This window comes from Equus caballus, chromosome 2, assembly GCF_041296265.1.
Source record: "Equus caballus isolate H_3958 breed thoroughbred chromosome 2, TB-T2T, whole genome shotgun sequence".
Lineage (NCBI taxonomy): Eukaryota > Metazoa > Chordata > Mammalia > Perissodactyla > Equidae > Equus > Equus caballus.
Window position 1 is genome coordinate 14,436,606 of NC_091685.1, and position 18,945 is coordinate 14,455,550.

Below are 18,945 nucleotides of genomic sequence, written 5' to 3' on the forward strand. Positions count from 1 at the left end.
CAAAACAAAAAAAACTGTGATGTTTTATACATATGGGCTGTCTGTGTCTGCCAATGGACTGTAAGCTCTTTGAGGGGAGAGATTTTACATGTCTTATACAATACTGAAGGCCTAGCACCTAGAAAAGTGTCTGGCACATATTAAGTGCACAATAAAGATTTGTTCAATGAATCAAATGGTACTTATTATCATTAGGTTTACACGATGGTAGAGTCAATGGGGTAACTTCTTAAGGGATGGGAGAAACTTGAGTATCGTAAAATAGTGATATGAAGGAGTCAGTAAAGAGAATGAAGATCCAGCTTCCTGGATCTTCAGGTCCAAGATCCAGGAAAGGCTGGGGAATCAGAGCACAGGAGAAGGACTGACCTCAGAGAAGGGATATTATAGAGTACAGAAGTGTCAGGACTCAATGACTAATTGGCTATTTGGTTGAGAAAGGAAAGAGAAAGATTTCTGGCTCGGGTGACAGAGTGGATAGTGGTATCATTCACTGAAACAGGCAACATGGACTAACTAGATTTATTAGAAATTCAGTGAGTTGGATACATTGAATTTGAGATGCTTGAGAGTCATCCAAGTGGAGCTGTCCAGCAGGAAGTTGGGTATTTGGGTCTAGAGATCAGGAGAGTTTTAGGCTCTGAACAGATCTGAGAGGCATCAGCACCTATACGTTAGCTGAAGCAGCAGAGTAAGAAAAGCGGGCCATAATTGAACCCAGGCAGACATCAACATTTAAGTGTGGGCATAGGAAAAGGAGACTGCTTGCCAAAGAGACTCAGAAGGAACAATCAGAGAAGTAAGAGGAGAACTGGAAGGGAGTTTGGACAAAGAATTAATGAGAAGAGAGTTTCCAAAATGGAGCCCAGTGGCACAGTGGTTAAGTTTGTGTACTCTGTTCTGTGGCCTGCAGTTTGCATGTTTGGATCCTGGGCGTGGACATAGCACCACTTGTCAAGCCATGCTGTGGTGGCACCCCACATAAAATAGAGGAAGATAGCCACAGATGTTAGCTCAGGGACAATCTTCCTCAAGAAAAAAGAGGAGGATTGGCAACAGATGTTAGTTCAGGGTCAATCCTCCTCACACACACACACACACACACACAAAAACAAAAAAGAAAACAAAAAAAAACCCCAAAACCAAAATGGAGGAGGAGATCAATATTGTCAAATGCTTCAGAGAGGTCAAAAAAAGAGGTTAACCCATCAGATTTGTCAGTTAGCCCTTTTGGGTGATCTGGACAAGGGCATTTCAGGGAGGGGAGGGGTAGTGGAAACTAGACTACAGCAATTGAGTTAGAGGGACATGAGGAAGTGGAGAAAGCAACTGTAATGAGTCTTCTGTACACACCTGGGGTGAGGGGGTGGGGGTTGCTACTCAACTTGCTCCCAGTCTGGAAGGACAATGATTCTGTAGAAGTGGATGGTGCTCTATTCTCTGTAATTTATGGTACGGACAACGCTTAGCAAGGATGTCTCTCAATCTTACCACCTTTCCCTGGTGGTATAGGGATAAAAGTCCCAGCATCTTTCTCGAGAAGAGCAGAGAGGGAGGGGCTTTGGAATGTGAGGATACCAGATACTCATCTACCCTGGCCAGGAGCCCACAAGCTTTCAAAACCCCCAAGGCAGTGCAATAGGTCTCCTGTACCTTCTCATGCAAGGGCCCCAAAACAGGTATCTGGGACTTCATCAATACTCCAGACTTCCTGCCTCAGAGAGTTTAGCCAAGTTTCAAAGGCCATCCTTGTACTCTCGGGAACTCAGCCAGCTTGGACCATGGCAATGATTCCTTAGCAGTATGAGAATCAGGGACAGACACAGTCATGGATACACACCATGCACCCTGGTCTTCCTAGAGCCAAGTGTGTCTCAAGGGAAGAGACGTTTTCCTCTCTGGAGCTGGGCAAGAGGGTAATTCCTACACCAGAGCCTTGTTGGCCACCACCAGGCATCTGGTAGACCTCTGTATTTCGGCCACTAGCCAGCATGTCCATGTGACGGCAGCTGTGAGAGGAAGTAGAATGTGGTAGTTAAGTATGTGGGCTCTGCAATTGGAGTGCTTGGGTTCAAAACTCGGCCCCATCACTTCCTACCTGTGTGACCTCAGGCAAATTGACTGACTTCTCTACAACTCTATCTCCTCATATTTAAAACTAGATTGATAACAGTATCTATCTCATGTGACTGTTGGGAGAATTAAAACAGAAAAAATAGGAAAAGGTCTTAGCACAGGACCTGATACATGGATACTGATACTGCAGTAGTTGTTAGCTATCACTGCTGCTGCTGCTATTGCTCTGCAGCATGTCCACCTCCTGGATTTGAGTTCTGTTTTCTGCTGAAACCGTCTGCCACAGGCTCAGCCTGTGGATGCCACACTTGCTCTCAATGCTGAGTGGCTCCACTGGCCACCATCTAAAAGACATGATACTCAATTTTTCACCAAAGCACAAAAAAGCCATTCAAACGAATGTGAGCAAAACATCCCCAGGAAAACAGGGTGTGCCAATTAAGGTTTTATGAGTTATATTTTTTCTTTAAACCTACATTTTAAATGTTTACCATGACCTATTCTGGGATCTTTATTTCCTCCTGAGAAAACTTATCTGATCATAATGAAAGTCATTGAGAAAACAGAATTCACTTAGTAAGTGTCTAACATTAAATTTTCCTGGAATGATCTAACATTTATAGCCCCGAGATACATCACCTCATTTCATTCTTTTGACTAATGAGTTAAGTAATGCTCAGACTTTTCCAAGATCACATGGTCTGTTAAGTGAGAAAGCTGTGAGAACTTTCTGTCTCCAGATGTCATCTCTGTCCAATCTAACATGTATTGGTACATGTCAAAATAATTATTTTTCTACAGCAAAATAATTATTTTTCTTCACTCTCTCCACTGAAACAGTGTTTTTTACTAACATTCCTCACACCTTCAGACTCTCAATCTCCTGAGGGCAGAAATTAACATCCATTCATAAAACAAACATTAAGTGCCTACCAAGTGCTAAAGGGTCTGCTAAGCGTTGGCAGCCATGAACAAGACCATGTCTCTATGCTAAGAAGTTCACAGCCCACTGCAGAAGAAATGTCAATAAGTAATTATAAGCACAAAGCGGAGCTACGTGTGTCACTGGTTGACAAAAGAGTAACTGGGTGTGTGCGGGGGGGTGCAGGTCAGGGAAGACTTTCCATTCCACGAGACCAACAGATGAAAGGCCCTAAGCCAACGTTTAGAGTATAGTAGGTGCTCAAAAGGAAATCTGAGTTTCCTTTGGGTCTTATTACTCCTCCTCCCCATCTCTCTCATTAGAGCGAGATGTATCCAGGCAGGTGAGTCTCGAGGAAGGAAAGAAGGACGTCCCAGCAGACAGCACAAAGGTGTCAGAGGGAAAGGGTTGGCTTCCCAGAGAAGCAGGACTCTGCAGCCAGGACAGGCTGGCACATCAGCACCCCTTCCATTACCACTGCCTGCTCCCCTATCTGTGCCCAGTGTGGGAGACAGTGACTGGGTGGGCTCAAGGAGGGGTGAGGCTTAGGAACAGACTGAGAAAGAATGTTTCACACAGCACTTGGTACTTAAAAAAAGGAAAAATTTAACAGTTTATTTTTATCAGAGGGTGTCAAAACTAACACATCAAAAGAACTGCATTAAGACCTTATGTGTCAAAATATTGATGCTATAAAAATCAAAATCCTGAATTTATCTAATACATTTGGTCAAAATATCAAGAAACGCTAGCTACCCACAAGGAAAAAAGTAAACAAACCTAGAGTCTAACAACAGGGATCACTCCTAATACCTAAAACAAAACAAAAAACAACCCCAAAAACCCAGATGGACTAATAATTCAAATATAAATAATAAAGCTATAAAGGTACTAGAAGAAAACACAGAGGAAGGCACCTTCATACTATGTGTGGATGTAAATTCAAAAACTGCTACAGAGGGCAATTTGCCAATAACTTTCAAAATTATAAATGTTTACAACTTGTGACCCAGAAATATCACTTTATTCTAGATGACCTCACGTGTATGGGAAATGATGTACAAAAAAGATTATTCACTGAAGTAATATTTGTCATAGTAAAGATTGGAAATTGCCTAAATGTCTACCAATAGGGAATTGATTAACTAAACCATAGTACATCCTTAGGAATGCTATGTAAAAAAGAATAAGGGACTTCTGCTTCCAGCCATGATGGAATAACAGGGATGAGATTTACCCTCCTACCTTAAACACTAGAAAAGTCAAAATACATGAAACAATAGTTTTCAGACCAGTGCAGGGATGGGGACCCCAAGTAGAGCCTGAGGGTCTTTCTGAGTTGAGAAGTCAGGTCAAAGTTTAGGTAGGCCAAGGAGACTAGAATTTGTGGAGAAGACTACTCTAGAAGACAGAGTTGCACAGAAAGCTCTGGAGATCTGCAAAGGGGTCCCCTCAGATCTTTGGCCAAGTGCTGACATGTGTATACATGAGGGGAAACTCTGAGGCTGAGGAAAGACCATTAGTAAGCCAAATAATTGCTGGTGTTCATAGAGTGCTGGAAATTGGTTGGATTCACACAAACCACAGTGGAAATAATCTGCCAGAGGGGAAATACCTCCTGATGCACAAGGCACTGGGTTGAGTCCTCAGAAGGTACTGCATTAGTAATGGAGATAAACTAGTCCTAGACAAAAGACTGCTCAAGATCTGTGCTAAAAATGTTAAAAGCGAGGCTCAAAGGCCTACAATTGATTCCAAGCAACATAACCACAGCCCCAGCAAAATCCAGTGCTACGTAAAGGAAAACAACAAAATCTAGCAGGGAAAAAACATAAAATTTGCACTGTCTGGAATCTAATAAAAAATTACCAGGCAGGCATATAAAGACTCTGAAAAATATAGGCCATAACCAGGAGAAAATTCAATCAGTAGAAACCATCCCAGAAATGACAGACATGATGGAATTAGCAGACAAGGATGCTAAAACAGCTATTATAACTATGTTCCATATGTTCAAGAAGGCACAAGAACCCATGAGCATAATAAGGAATGAAATGGAAGATATAAAAAGATCTAATTGGAACTAGAGAGGTTAAAAACACAATATCTGAAATGAAAATATACCAGATGGGATAAATAGCTGATTAAACACTACAAAAGAAAAATCAGTGGATATGAAAACATAGCAATGTCAACCATCCAAAATGAAGCACAGAGAGAAATAAGACTGAAAACAAAAAACAAAACAACAGAGCATCAGCAGCCTGTGGGACAAATAACATACATGTAATTGGAATCCTGGGAAGGGAGGTAGGACAGAAAAAATATTTGGAAAAATGGGGACCAAAAATAAGCTACAAATTTGATTAAAAAAAAACCCAAAAGTAAAATCCCATAGATCCAAAGAGCTAAATAAACCCCAAGCCAAATAAAGAAAACCACAACAGGGAACATCATAATCAAATTGCTCAAACCAGTAATAATGAGAAAATCTCAAAAAGCAGCCAGAGGAAAATAGAAACGTTACATAATGAACTAAAAAAGATAACGGATGACAGAAGACTTTCGTTAGAAACTATGCAAGCCAAAACAAAATGAAGTTATATCTTTAACGTACTGTTTGTGTGTGAGGAACTGTCAGCCTAGAATTGTATACCTCAGTAAAAAAAAAAAAAAAAGACTTCAAAACTTAAGGTAAAATAAAGACCTTATCAGACAAACCAAAACTGAAAGACTTCATTGCCATCAGACCTGTCTCATAAAAAATGTTAAAAGAAGTTCTTTAGGCAGAAGAAAAAGGATATCATATGGAATTATGTAACTATAGAAAGGAAGAAAGACAAAGAGTAAAAATAAGTTCATAAAAGACTTCCCACTTCCCCTTCATTAAAAATTAAAAAATAAAATTTAAATTGTGGGGCTGGCCCAGTGGCGCAGCGGTTAAGTTCGCATGCTCCGCTTTGGTGCCGGGGTTCCCAGTTCAGATCCCAGGCGCGGACCTACGCACTCCTCATCAAGCCATGCTGTGGCAGGCGTCCCACAGATAAAGTAGAGGAAGATGGGCATGGATGTTAGCTCAGGGCCAGTCTTCCTCAGCAAAGTAGGAGGACTGCTAGAGGATGTTAGCTCAGGATGTTAGCTCAGGGCTAATCTTCCTCAAAAAAATAAAAAAATAAATTGTGGTAAAATACACATAACAAAATTTATCATCTAAAACATTTTTAAGTGTACAATTCAATAGTGTTAAGTACATTCACATTATTATGCAACCAATCTCCAGAACTCTTTTCATCTTGCAAAACTGAACTGCTATATTCATTAAACAGCAACATCCCATTTGCCCCTCCTCCCATTCCCTGGCCACCACCACTCTATTTTCTGTCTCAATGAATTTGACTATTCTAGATACCTTATATAAGTGGAACCAAACAGTATTTGTCTTTCTACAACTGGCTTATTTCGCTTACCATAATGTCCTCAAGGTTCATCCATGTTGTAGCATGTCAGAATTTCCTTCATTTTTAAGGCTATTAAATAGGCTTAAATTAATAATATTCCATTGTAGGCATATACACATTTTGTTTATCCTTTCATCTGTTGATGGACACTCGAGCTGCTTTGGTTATTGTGAATAATGCTGCTATGAACATGGGTGTACAGATATCAATTTGAGATCTTGCTTTCATTTCTTTTGGGTATATACCCAGAAGTGAAATTGCTGGATCATGTGGTAATTTTATTTTCAATCTTTTTGAGGAATCTCTATACTGTTTTCCATAGTGGCTGCACCATTTTACATTCTTACCAACAGCACACAAGGGTTCCAATTTCTCCACGTTCTCATCAACACTCATTATTTTCTGGTTTTTTTTTTTTTTGATAACAGTCATCCTAATGGTGTGAGGTGGTGTCCCACTGTGGATTTGATTTGCATTTCCCTAATGATTAGTGATGCTGAGCAGTTTTTCACATGCTTGTTGGCCATTGTATATCTTCTTTAGAGAAGTGTCTATTCAAGTCCTTTGCCCATTTTTTAATCAGTTGTTTGTCTTTTTGTTGTTGTTGAGCTGTAGGAGTTCTTTATATATTCTAGATATTAATCCCACATCAGATAAATGATTTGTAAATATCTTCTCCCATTCTACAGGTTGCCTTTTCCTGCTCATTTTTAAATCACTGTTTAAAACAAAAATAGATGAGAACAATGCTGAGTGGGTTTATAACACATATAGATGTAAAATGTCTGACAAAAATAGCAGGAAGGGTTGGGTCTGGCCTAGTGGCGCAGCAGTTAAATTCGTACATTCTACTTCGGTGGCTCGGGGTTCACCTGTTTGGATCTTGGGTGCAGACTGACGTGTCACTTGTCAAGCCATCCCACATAAAGGGTAGAGGAAAGATGGGCGTGGATGTTAGCTCAGGGCCGGTCTTCCTCAGCAAAGGGAGGAAGATTGGTGGCAGATGTTGGCTCAGGGCTAATCTTCCCCAAAACAAAAAAAACCCAAAAATAATAAAAAGAAAAAAATAGCACAAAGGATAGGAGGGGGAATGGAAATATACTATTGTAAGGTTCTTAAACTCTAAGTGAAGTGCTATAATATTATTTGAAAATAGATTATAAATTAAAGATATACGCTGTAAACTCTAGAACAATCAAGAAAAACACACAACAAATAGGTAGAGCTATTAAGCCAATAGTGGGGTAAAATGAAGCCATAAAACACACTCAATTCTTCCAAAAGGAGGCAGGAAAAGAAAAGAAAAGAAAAAAGTAAAAACTAATAGCAAGATGATAGATTTAAACACAAACTTATTGATGATTATATTAAATGTAAATGGTATAAAAACTCCAATAAAAGGGAGACACTGTCAGATTGGATAAAAAAGCAAGACTCAACTATGTGCTGTCTATAAGAAATCCATTTTAATCATAAAGAGACAGGTAGGTTAGATGTAAAATGATGGACTGCTGCCAACCAGCCCTAATACCCAACTTTTCTGAGGCTCAAGTGTAAAAACAAATATACTCTTTCCCCCCAACACACAAAAATGTAAAAGGATGGAAAAACATATGCCACGATGAAGCTAATTTTAAAAAGACTGAAGTGGTTACGTTAATATCAACCAAAGGAAGATTCAGAGCAAGGATTATTACCAGGCAAAAAGGGACATTTCAAAATAATGAAGGAATCTATTCAGCAAGGGGATACAACAATCCTAAATGTATATGCACTAAAGGGAAGAGCTTCAAAATACATGAAGCAAAAATTGATAGAGAATCAACATCCATCTGTTAGTAAGTGACAGGAAATCAGTAAGGATAGAGGAAACTTGACAAACACTATCAACCAATCTAATCTAATTGCCATTTATAGAATACCCAATAACAGCAGAAATATTTTCTTTTCAAGTGTACACAGAATATTCCAAAGATAGACCATATTTTATCCTAACAGTCAATTTAAAAGTATTAAAATCATACAAAGCATATTCTCTGATCACAACAAAAACAGACCAGATATCTATAACAAAAATATCTGAAACATCCTCAAACATTTGGAAATTAAAGCAAAACACTTCAAAAGAACCCATGGGTCAAAGTATAAATCACAAGTGAAGTTAGAAAATATTTTTAATTTTTAACTCAATGAAAATAACAATACAATATCAAAATTTGTGGGAGGTAGCTGATACAGTTTATTGAGGGAAATTTATAGCATTAAATGCTTATATTAGAAAGGAATCAAATCAATGGTCTAAACTTCTACCTTAAGAAACAAACAAACAAACAAAAACACATTAAACCCTAAATAAGTGGAAGGTAGGAAATAATAAAGACAAGAGCAGAAAACAAGAATACAGTGAAAAAAAAACCAATAGAGAAAAATCAATGAACCTAAAATCTAGTTCTTTGAGATACTCAATAAAAATGATAAACCACTAAGCAGGCAGATTAGGAAAAAAAGAGAAAACATACAAATTACCAATGTCAGGCATAAAAGAAAGGACCACTCTTGAGATCCTAGGTGTTAAAATAATAATGATGATATTACGAACAATTTTATGCCAATAAATTCAACAATTTAGACAAAATGCATAAATTCCCTGAAAGAGACAAACTACCAAAGAAGAAACAGGAAAACTCAAATAGAAATAGGGAAGCCCTAGATCTATTAAAGAAATTTAATTCTTAGTAAAGAACCTTCCCATAAAGAAAATTATAGGCCTAGATGTCTTTGTTGGTGAATTCTACCAAACATTTAGGGAAAAATATTATCAATTCTACACAAAACTTTCAGAAATCTGCAGATGAAGGAATTTTTCCCACTTATTCTATGATGTCAGCATTGACCTGAAACCAAAACTAAAGATTACAAGAAAAGACCAATATTGCTCATGAACGGAAAAACAAAAATGCTTAAAAAAATCAGCAAATTGAACCCAGCAATATATAAAAAGAACAAAACATCAGGACCAAATGAAGTTTATCCCAGAAATGAAACGTTGGTTTAACGTTAAAAAAATCAATCAATAAAAAAAAATCAATGTAATTCACTATATTAATAGACTGAAAAAGAAAAGCCATATATGGTCATCTAAAAAAATGCAGAAAAAGTATTTGACAAGATTCAATACTATTCATTATAAAAATTCTCAATAAACTAGAAATAGAAGAGAACTTGCTCTATCTCAAAAAGGGTATCTATGAAAATCCTACAGCTAACACCATAATGGTGAAAGACTAAATGCTTTCCTCCAAAGATTGGAAACAAGGCAAGTATATTCACGCTCACTTTATCTATTCAATATCGTACTAGAGTCTAGCCAGTGCAACGAAGCAAGAAAAAGGAATAGGAAGCATCCAGATGGGAAAGGATGAAATAAAACTGTCTTTATTAACAGAAGACATGGCTGTCTATGTATGTATGATATTGGTGTGAGGATAGACATAAAGATCAATGGAATAGAATAGGGAATCCAGAAACAGACCCACATATATCTTTCCATACATTTAACTGATTTTCAAGAAACATGGCAGAGAAATTCAATGGAGAAAGAATAGTCTTCAACAAATGGTTCTGGAACAACTGAATACACGTATGCAAAAAATGAACCTTAACTTTAACATTTCACTATATACAAAAATTACTTGAAAGGGTCATAGACCTAAACATAAGAGCTAACCCTATAAAAATTATAGAAGAAACAGGAAAAAAACTTCTGACCTTGGATTAGGGAAAGATTTCTTAGATAAAACACCAAGAGCAAAATCCATAAAAGAAAAAGTTGATAAATTGGGCTTCAGCAAGATTAAAAACTGCTCTATGAAAGACACTGTTAACAGAATGAAAAGGCAAGCCATAGACTGGAAGAAAATATTTGTAAACCACCTATCTGGCAAAGGGCTTCTATCCAGAATATGTAAAGTTGTCTTACAATTCAATAAGAAGACAATCAATTAAAAAATGGCAACAGATTTGGACAGTTCCTCAAAGATAAAAGAATGCCAAATAAACACATGAAAATGATACTCAATATGATTAGTCATTAGTAAAATGCATTTTAAAACCACAGTGAGATAGCACTATAAATCTACTAGAATAGCTAAAATTAAAAACACTGATGACACAGATGTAGAGCAACTGGAACTTTCATAATTGCTGACGGGAAAGCAAAATAGTACAGTCAATTTGGAAAACAGTTTGGCAATTTCTTATAAAGTTAAACATATATCCTGTATACAAATGTTTATAGAGGTTTTTTTATAATTACCTATAAGTGGAATTAATACAAATGTCTTTTGACTGTTAAGTAGATAAACAGGCTGTGTTACATCCATACAATGGAATACTATTCAGCAATAAAAAAGAACATAAAGCTGATATACACAATACATGTATGCCTCTCAAATGGATTATACTAAATGCAATAGGCAGACTCAAAAGGCTACACACTATATAACTCCATTTCTATGACATTCTGGAAATACTGCAGGGACAGAAAACCAACCAGTGGTTGTCAGGGGCTGGGGTCGGGGGGGGGTTAACTGTAAAAGAGCATGAGGGAACTTCTGATGAGGGCTGATGATGGAAACGTTCTATTGATTGTTGCGGTGGTTACTCAAAGATGTGCATTTATCAACACTCATACAACTACACTAAAAACTAAATTTTACCATATGTAAATTAAGCTTCAGTAAGCCTTACTTTTAATAAAATTATGATATATCCATACAATTGTATATTGCATAATCTTTAAGAAATAAGATTACTATATATGCTGGTAATGGGATAATTTCTAACATACATTGTTAGGAGTAAAAAGCAAGATGCAGAACAATAAATACAGTATGTTCCCATTTATGGTAACATTGGCTGTCTCTGGGGAAGGGGTCTGGAGTGGGAATACATACCCTTTTGTAGTGTTTGAGTTATTTATTTTTTTAACCACATGCTTGTATTACTTTCAATTAGAAAATGTAAAAGAAACCTATATACAGGTCAAGGACACTCACAGGTGTCTGGCCCAGGGGACTGAGTCACGAGGGCCTGAGAAAACACGTGTAAGAATATGGAACGTGGAGCCAGACACTGAGGAGGAGCTCAATAAATAGTTGGGGGAAGTAGAATATTTGGAATCAATTCGGAAGGCAGACCCTGGACAAAGAGATCTCTATCTGAACACCAGATATTCAGCCGCAGAGCCTGTTTTACACAGGAGCTAAGCTTGGACCGTTCACATCAGAAAAAGAAAAGGAGCATAAAACCCAAATATCCTGGGTTTCCTTTTGGGCAAGCTGTTTCTCAGCATTCCTCTGCAAGCACATTGTGTGCCCTCACCTCAGCCTTCTAAAGGATGGGGTGAAAGCCCTTCCCCCATGAACAGCCCACCCCAAGAGGCCACCCCTAGGCTCCTCTGGTGGTCCAAGCGCTACATCCTGAGTCTTGGAGGGTCCTGAGCAGCCATTCCTCCAGCCCCTCCACATCAGACACTTCTATAACTTTCCAAAGGTACAAAATGATCCTGACAGTTTCACTGCACTCCAGACTGCAGACAAGACAATCTCAGCACATCAGGCCCTTCTCCACACTAAGGCTGCAGGAAAAGAAGACCCAAAAGGAAAAGGCAGATAAGTAAGTGAGGCCTCTTAGCGAATTTGGTAAAAGGAACTCCCAGGGTTTGGCACAGCTTCATTCAGCAAGCCTACTATCAAGGAAATCAGGAACTCCAGAAAGCAAAATAGACAAAGAAGGAAAGAGTCAAAACAGTCAGCCTCAGAAACTCCTATTTCTTCCCTGCTATATTTGGATATACTTCCCTGAGGCCAGGAAGCTGGTCCTAGCTTCCAAAAGAGTTTGGACACTGATTGTATGACAGGAGCTTCTGTGCTGGGGAGCTTTGTCTGGCTGCTTCTGGATACCAGGCTTCCAAGTGGCAACCACCTAGATTCTACCTCCTCGCTCCCCCTCACAGAAACAAGCTGTGCTGGCAGGTGCAAGCTCCAAGAAGCAGGAGAGTGGGTAAGGCGTAGCGAGGCATAGAGTAGGATTGGGGTAGGAACCAACTAGAAGTAAAGTCCTTTCCAGGCACCCACAGACTTGAGAAGACAGAAGGGAACTTACAATAGAATCTCCTCTTCTCAGGAGCATATCACTTGCCATGAGGGCAGAGTCTCTGACTGCTGGACCATGGACCAGGTTGTCTGGGTGATGGGAAGAAACTGGAGCACTTACCGGGGGAAGATGGCAGTCATCAAGGCTGAAGCATGTCCAGGCTTGCAAGTTCCCTCTGAAAAGTTTGCGTACTTGGTGGCTAACTCAGGAGGCCTATGGAAAGAGAAGGAAAGTCACAGCTTGCCAGGCACTGAGCAGTCAGCAGGTTATTAGTTCATGAAGGGCTTGTAGGCGTTTAAAACTCGAATAAAGCTTCATTCTCTATAATCAGCACTTTAGCCCCTTTTCTACATCAAGCTTTCAGGGGGAAAAAATCACAAAGGAATAGGTAGATAAATAAGCAAGGCCCCTCAATGGAATTTGGTAAACGGAACTCACTGGCTTTTGAATAGATTCTTAGCAGTCAGCCTGACACCAAGGAAATCAGGAACCCCATCCAGGCTCCCAGATGGGGAAAGTGGAGCTTAGAGACCTAACGAGAATGCTGCTCAGGCTTTGCTACTCATACTGCCCTTTCAACCTTCCTTGTATGGTCCTACATGTCCAGCCTCATCTGCCTCTATTCTCTCCATACACGCTATGACCCAGCCAGTGGGAACCACTCAGGGCCTTGAACAGAGACCAAATATAAGTTGGGCTATTTCTGCAACCTATTCTCTCTGCCTGCAATATTCTTCTTTGTCCTCCTCCGTCTGGCTATGCCTACTGGTCCTTCACAACTAAGCTCAGATGTCAACTTCACTGGGAGTAATACCCTAACCCTGAGATGGGGCTAAGTGCCACCTCTATGCTCCCACAGTCCCTCTCCCTGCCACCCACATAACGTACTTATCCCCATTAGCACTTGCCATGCTGTACTGTAACTGTTAGCAGTACGTCTCCCTCATTATACTGTAAGCCCCTGAGGTCAGAGCCTGATTTAACCCTGCACCCCCAGTACCTTACACAGAGTTGGGTACACAGAAGACCCTTATAATTTTCTGAAGGAGTAAAATGACCCTGACAGTCTCACTGCTCTTAGACTGGAAACAAGACAATCTCGGAATCCACAAGTCAGAGATTGCTGAATATTTTCAGCAGACTTGTGTGTTCCAGCCCTGGCTTTGCTGCTGTGTGACTGTAGTCAAATCACTTCACATCTATGGGCTTCAGTGTCCTTATGTTTTCAATGTGGGGCTGGAGTCACTGCCTGGCCACCAAAAACTCTGCCCACTGCAGTCTAGGGAAAACCACACGAAAGAACAGGACACATTCAGTGACTGCTGGGGCTAGAGGCCCTGTGTGCTGGGGCACCTGAAGAGCCCTGGCTGGTTGCCAGTTCCTGGTCCCAACCTCACCCGCCTCCACTCTTGGGCCTGCTGCCAACACTCTGATGACCAGCTGCTCTACTGTGCTGGGGCCCTGTGGCAATTCCCCCAGGGCTGCCTTCTGCAGGGACTGGGAGGGGTGGGTATGGGAGACAGGGGGCTGACGCCTGTACTAGATAGCCAGAAATGATCATGCCACTGTCTGTTGTGTGTCCTGCGTGATTCACTCATGTGCCCCTGTGGGCCTAGTCCAGGGCCTTGAACAGAGTAATTGCTCATTGAATTTATACAAACTCATCTCTATCCGTGTGTAATTTCTTCTAGAAATCTACATTTTTTTACCCTTCCCTACCAATGAAATTTAAAGCCTCAAATGCAAATGCAAATGCTGACTGACAAGCCAGAATCGGGACTTTATTTGGTAAGCAAAAGAAAGTCAAAGGTTTAACAAAATAATTTACATAGCAATATTTTCTTAACAACTGGATTTCAGAAACAAAATATAAATTTCAGTGCAACTACTGAACTTACTGGAAGCTTTTGGACTAGTCACGGTGATTAAAACATTATAGATTTTTTCTATTACTCCTCTCAATAGCTATGTGAGTAGGTGCTATTCATTATTAATTTACACACAAGCTCAGAAAGATGAAGAGACTTATCCAAGAGCATATAGCTGGTAAGTGGTAGATATTGGATTTGAACCCATTTCTCTCTAACACCAGTGCAGGAGCTCTTAACATGGCACTATGTGTATCACAGTAAGAGACATCACAGAGGGAAGCAGAGTCTGAGGAGAGCACACAGGAGGTCAGTGCAGGCAGAGACTGGATAGAGAGGAGGATGGAGAAGGCCTCGCACAGCTCTTTGAAAGTGTGTATACAAGCAGTGAGGCATTATGAATCCCTCATATCCTTGTCTCCCAATCCCCCATTATCTGCTTGCCTACCTTGTACTGTGGGTTCTTGCGGTCTTTCTGAATGCCAAAAAGTTTCACAAAGAAGAAGAAAGATGGATGGCATGTACAACAACAGACAAACCTTTGGCCACATTTTTCCTCTCTCTAGTTTACACCACCAACTTTTGCCAAGGTGCTTCTAGAATAAGGGCCATGGGACACTCCAGGGTCCACGGACTCAGGTAACCTATAATGGAGAAGAGGAAGCACTGGCAAGCTGGAGCACAGGGAAGCCAGAACCCAGCAGGGAAGGCTCTTCCCACACAGTGCAAGGTAGTCAGATATCAAGGATGAGCAGCTCCCCATTTCAACCCTCCATTCAGAAAGCAACAGTAACTTCTAAAAGCATAGCCCCGGGTACAGTGGGCCACGTCAAATTATTACCAAATTAAAATGCCTTAGAAATGGCCTCCTGACTATCCCAGTGAGAGAAGAATAGGGGGAGTGTTGGGGATTCTGAGTCATACAGCAGGCTGGGACCTCTGGGGCAGTTAGCGGTCAAAACCAGCAAGATTAACAGTTGCCAACTCCCTTGGGCCAGAATAGTTAGTTTCTCTAAGGCACTCACACTCCAAATGCCAGGAGGCCCCCACAGATGTCTGATCAAATCACTCAGCCCTTGTTCTCTTCATACTCTGCAGCTGGCCTTTCATTTTGGGAGATTTAGCATTTCAACCATTAAGAGCACCCATTGTCCTGCAAACGTGACTACCAAACCCCTGGGGCGAAGAGTGTAAACCACTGTACTCTCAAGAGGAAATCCAGATGGACAGACTGGAACCCAAAAGAAGGCACCAGACTTCCACTCCCCTGCTTCACTCCGAAGCAGCGAGTTTAAGGAATCAGGCCAAGCAATGGGTTGTAAGTGGGAAGAGCATAGGATGTGGAATCCAAAATTTTCACAGAGGACACTGGCAAGCTGTGTGACCTTGGCCAGTGATGGAAAATCTGATTCTCAGCTTCCTCATCTGCAAACAGGAAGCACTGGATTCCCAGGGATCTTGGGAGGCTGTGGTGAGAAAGGACATTCGCAAGGGCTGGCTGCGCTCTAGAGCACCACAGAAACGTTACGTGAAAGATGGGGCAGCACAGGCAGGCAGCCAGAGGGTGGAGGCTTTGAACACAGCTCAAGTCTGGATTCTGTCACAGGAGAGAGTCACTGAATGACTTCCAGTGGGAGAGTGTCCTGATCCAGGGGTGCATTTTAAGGATCAACATTTGGGAGGCGAGGAGCAGCACTGAAAGAGGCTAAAAGGAGCAGTCCATGAAATAGAAAAATAATCAGGAGAGAGTGTGATGACAATTGAGCATAGTGCCAAGGGAAGGAAGTGTCTCAAGAAGGATGCAGGGATAGACTGTGTCAAACACTGCAGTAGGCCTGGTAAGGTGTGGCCATAGGATTGACACCTGCATTTGGCAACATGGAGGTTACTTCTGACCTTGAAAGGGCTGTTTTACTGGGGTGTGGGAGCAAAATGCGGATTTCACTGGGTTTAAAAGAAAATGGAGAATTGGAGTCATGGAATATAGTTTGTTTGTTTGTTTGTTTTTGGTGAGGAAGATTGGCCCTGAGCTAAGATCTGTTGCCAATCTTCCTCTTTTTTTTTCCTCCCAAAGCCCCATAGTTGTATCTCCTAGTTGTAGGTCATTCTAGTTCCTCTATGTGGGACACCGCCACAGCATAGCTTAATGAATAGTGCTTAGGTTGGTGCCCAGGATAGGAGCCCAAGAACCCCAGGCCGCTGAAGCAGCACGTGAACTTAACCACTCCACTATGCGGCTGGCCCCTATAAACTACTATTTTTAGGAGTTTGCTATAAAGGGAGACAGAGAAATGGGCCATAGCTGGAGGGAAGAAGCAGGGAACGATGTTTTTTGAGGTTAGGAAATATTTTAGTATGTTTATAAGCTGATTAGAATAAGAGGAGGAGAAATTATGTAGTGGAGACGGGACAGCTGTAGGAGAAACATCCTTGAGTAGGTGAGAGGCGAAAAGATGTAATACAAAAGTAGAAGGGTTGGCCTTAGCTCTGCTACCTGGCCCTGCCCTGGCCAGTGACGACCTATTCATCTGGCGCATTCAGTTTAAGCACTTTCTTTATGAAGCTTTTCATGATTGCTTCCCCTCCCAAATAGAACCAAGCTATCCTGCCTGTGTACCCCATTTTACCTAGAAGTGACTCTCACTTTAGCTTGCTCCCTTGTTCCCACACCCCCTTTCTCTCTCACCTCCTTCCCTTCTTTTCTCTGATTCACTCATTCGTTCGTTCATTCAACAAACACTTAGCATCAATAGAGTCACTCTGTTTGGATTTGTCTCCTGGCTCTATCCTTTACTAGCTGTGTGACTTTGGGTGTGTTATTTAATTGCTCTATGCCTTAATTTCCACATCTTTAAAACTAGGATTATGCTAGTACTTCATAAAACTGCTATGAGGACTATGTTGAGGATAAAGTGCTTAGTACAGCGCCTGGCACATAGTTCTCTCTCAATACATGCTAACTGTAACAGTCTTGTTGTTATGTGCCAGACATTGGCCTGAGATTAGGGATACGATGATGACTAGGACATTGTTACAGCCTAGCGCTAGTTACACTGAAGAGTAACTGTCCATTTAAATATCTTTCTCTCTTAGACTATGAAAACAGAGCATAATGCAGAGCAGAGTACCATGCATGGCACAGAGTATATAAGTACCCAACAAAATGTTGGACTGACCTCAATTCGTTGCCTTGACTTGACAGTTGATTGATAGGAAGTGTCAGGCAGAGGTGGTAATGGCTGAGGAAAATGGAGAAGGGATTTTGAGGGTTATTCCTGAGGACTCTACAGATCAGTGATGGGCATCTTGTGACCAATAGTCTAGTTTCTAGAATCCTCTCAGAGAGGACTGAACTGAGATCAGCACCCTACCATGTGTCCCTCATTCCATGTGCTAATTTCCTGATGTAGAGATCGAGGAAATGGTTATGAGAATAAAATAAGACGATGTCTATAACACCTACACTGCCTGAAAAATAATAGTTAATAAATAATCGTTTCCTTTCAAGCAAATATAGCTACCCAATATTACTGTGCTGGCAGGCCTTGCATGAACACAGATAAGAACCCTCCACAGAGCTCACCCCACCACTGCTTCCTCAGTTCTGTTCTCTCTAGCCTTCCCAATGAAGAGGCCTTTCTCCAATTAGTAGACGGATGTCTCTTAAACAATGACATGACTTGGGAGATGGCAGAAGCAGCTTAGGTTAGCTTCAGTAATCCTATTCTAGCATTAAACATTTTCCTTTTTTTCTGAAATAGATTTTATGTAAGAAAGGTTACTTAGATCCTTTCAAACTCCAAGATGGAAACTTTTTTCCTTAAGGACAATTTCTATCTCCTCTGACTGCCTCTCCCCTCCGTCCCCATTATTACAGGTCTGCTGGCTCTTCCTGCATTATCATCAGTCTCTTCATTCACCCATATTTGGGGTGTTGCCAATCCATCCTGCCCTGGGCATCACTGACCCTTTGCCCTTTGTGAACTCCAGTGCAAACCTAGGCTTCTACAGTTTTTGCCCCACTTACAGCGATCTATGACAAACTTGGCAGCACTGTCTCATGTCTCTTCGTCGCTTTAGGAGACGAGGGACTGCTTGATCTGAGCCATCTGGAATCTGTGGTATTTCTCAGCTCTGGAGACCCTGACTTTCAGCAACTGCTCCTGGGCACTGCAATACCTTTTCAACAAACCGGGCCGCTCTACTGTTTGATCAGTGATTCTGGAGCTGATTTCACTGCGGTTTATCTTTGTCTCCAGGGCCTCGTAATATATTTCATTTTGGCTAGGAGGATGCTCTCCAGGAAGCTCTTGTAAAAGCTTTAGCCTGAGCTGTATAGGCCACTCTCACAGAGACTCTCCATCAGGGATCTGTTGCGACGGCTCCAATTCAACTTTGTTTCTACATTTTACTTCTTTAAAAATAAAAAACTCATCTTCTTTCTGGGTGGTAGAGAAAAGAACAA

At 40.9% G+C, this 18,945-nt stretch overlaps 1 protein-coding gene across 8 annotated transcripts in view; it reads right to left on the reverse strand.

The window, feature by feature from the left end:
• Positions 1 to 18,945, reverse strand: part of ST3GAL3 (ST3 beta-galactoside alpha-2,3-sialyltransferase 3) — a 193,247-nt gene that overhangs the window by 63,813 nt on the left and 110,489 nt on the right. For 4 of the 8 annotated variants that reach the window (XM_023631691.2, XM_005607122.4, XM_070260137.1 and 1 more), the window contains one exon: positions 12,733 to 12,825. In XM_023631691.2, coding sequence (XP_023487459.1) covers positions 12,733 to 12,825 — 93 coding nt within the window. Of the gene's footprint in view, positions 1 to 12,732; positions 12,826 to 17,656; positions 17,720 to 18,507; positions 18,923 to 18,945 lie in introns of those variants that run through there. The other 4 variants (XM_014737325.3, XM_014737326.3, XM_014737327.3 and 1 more) reach the window with 2 other exon arrangements.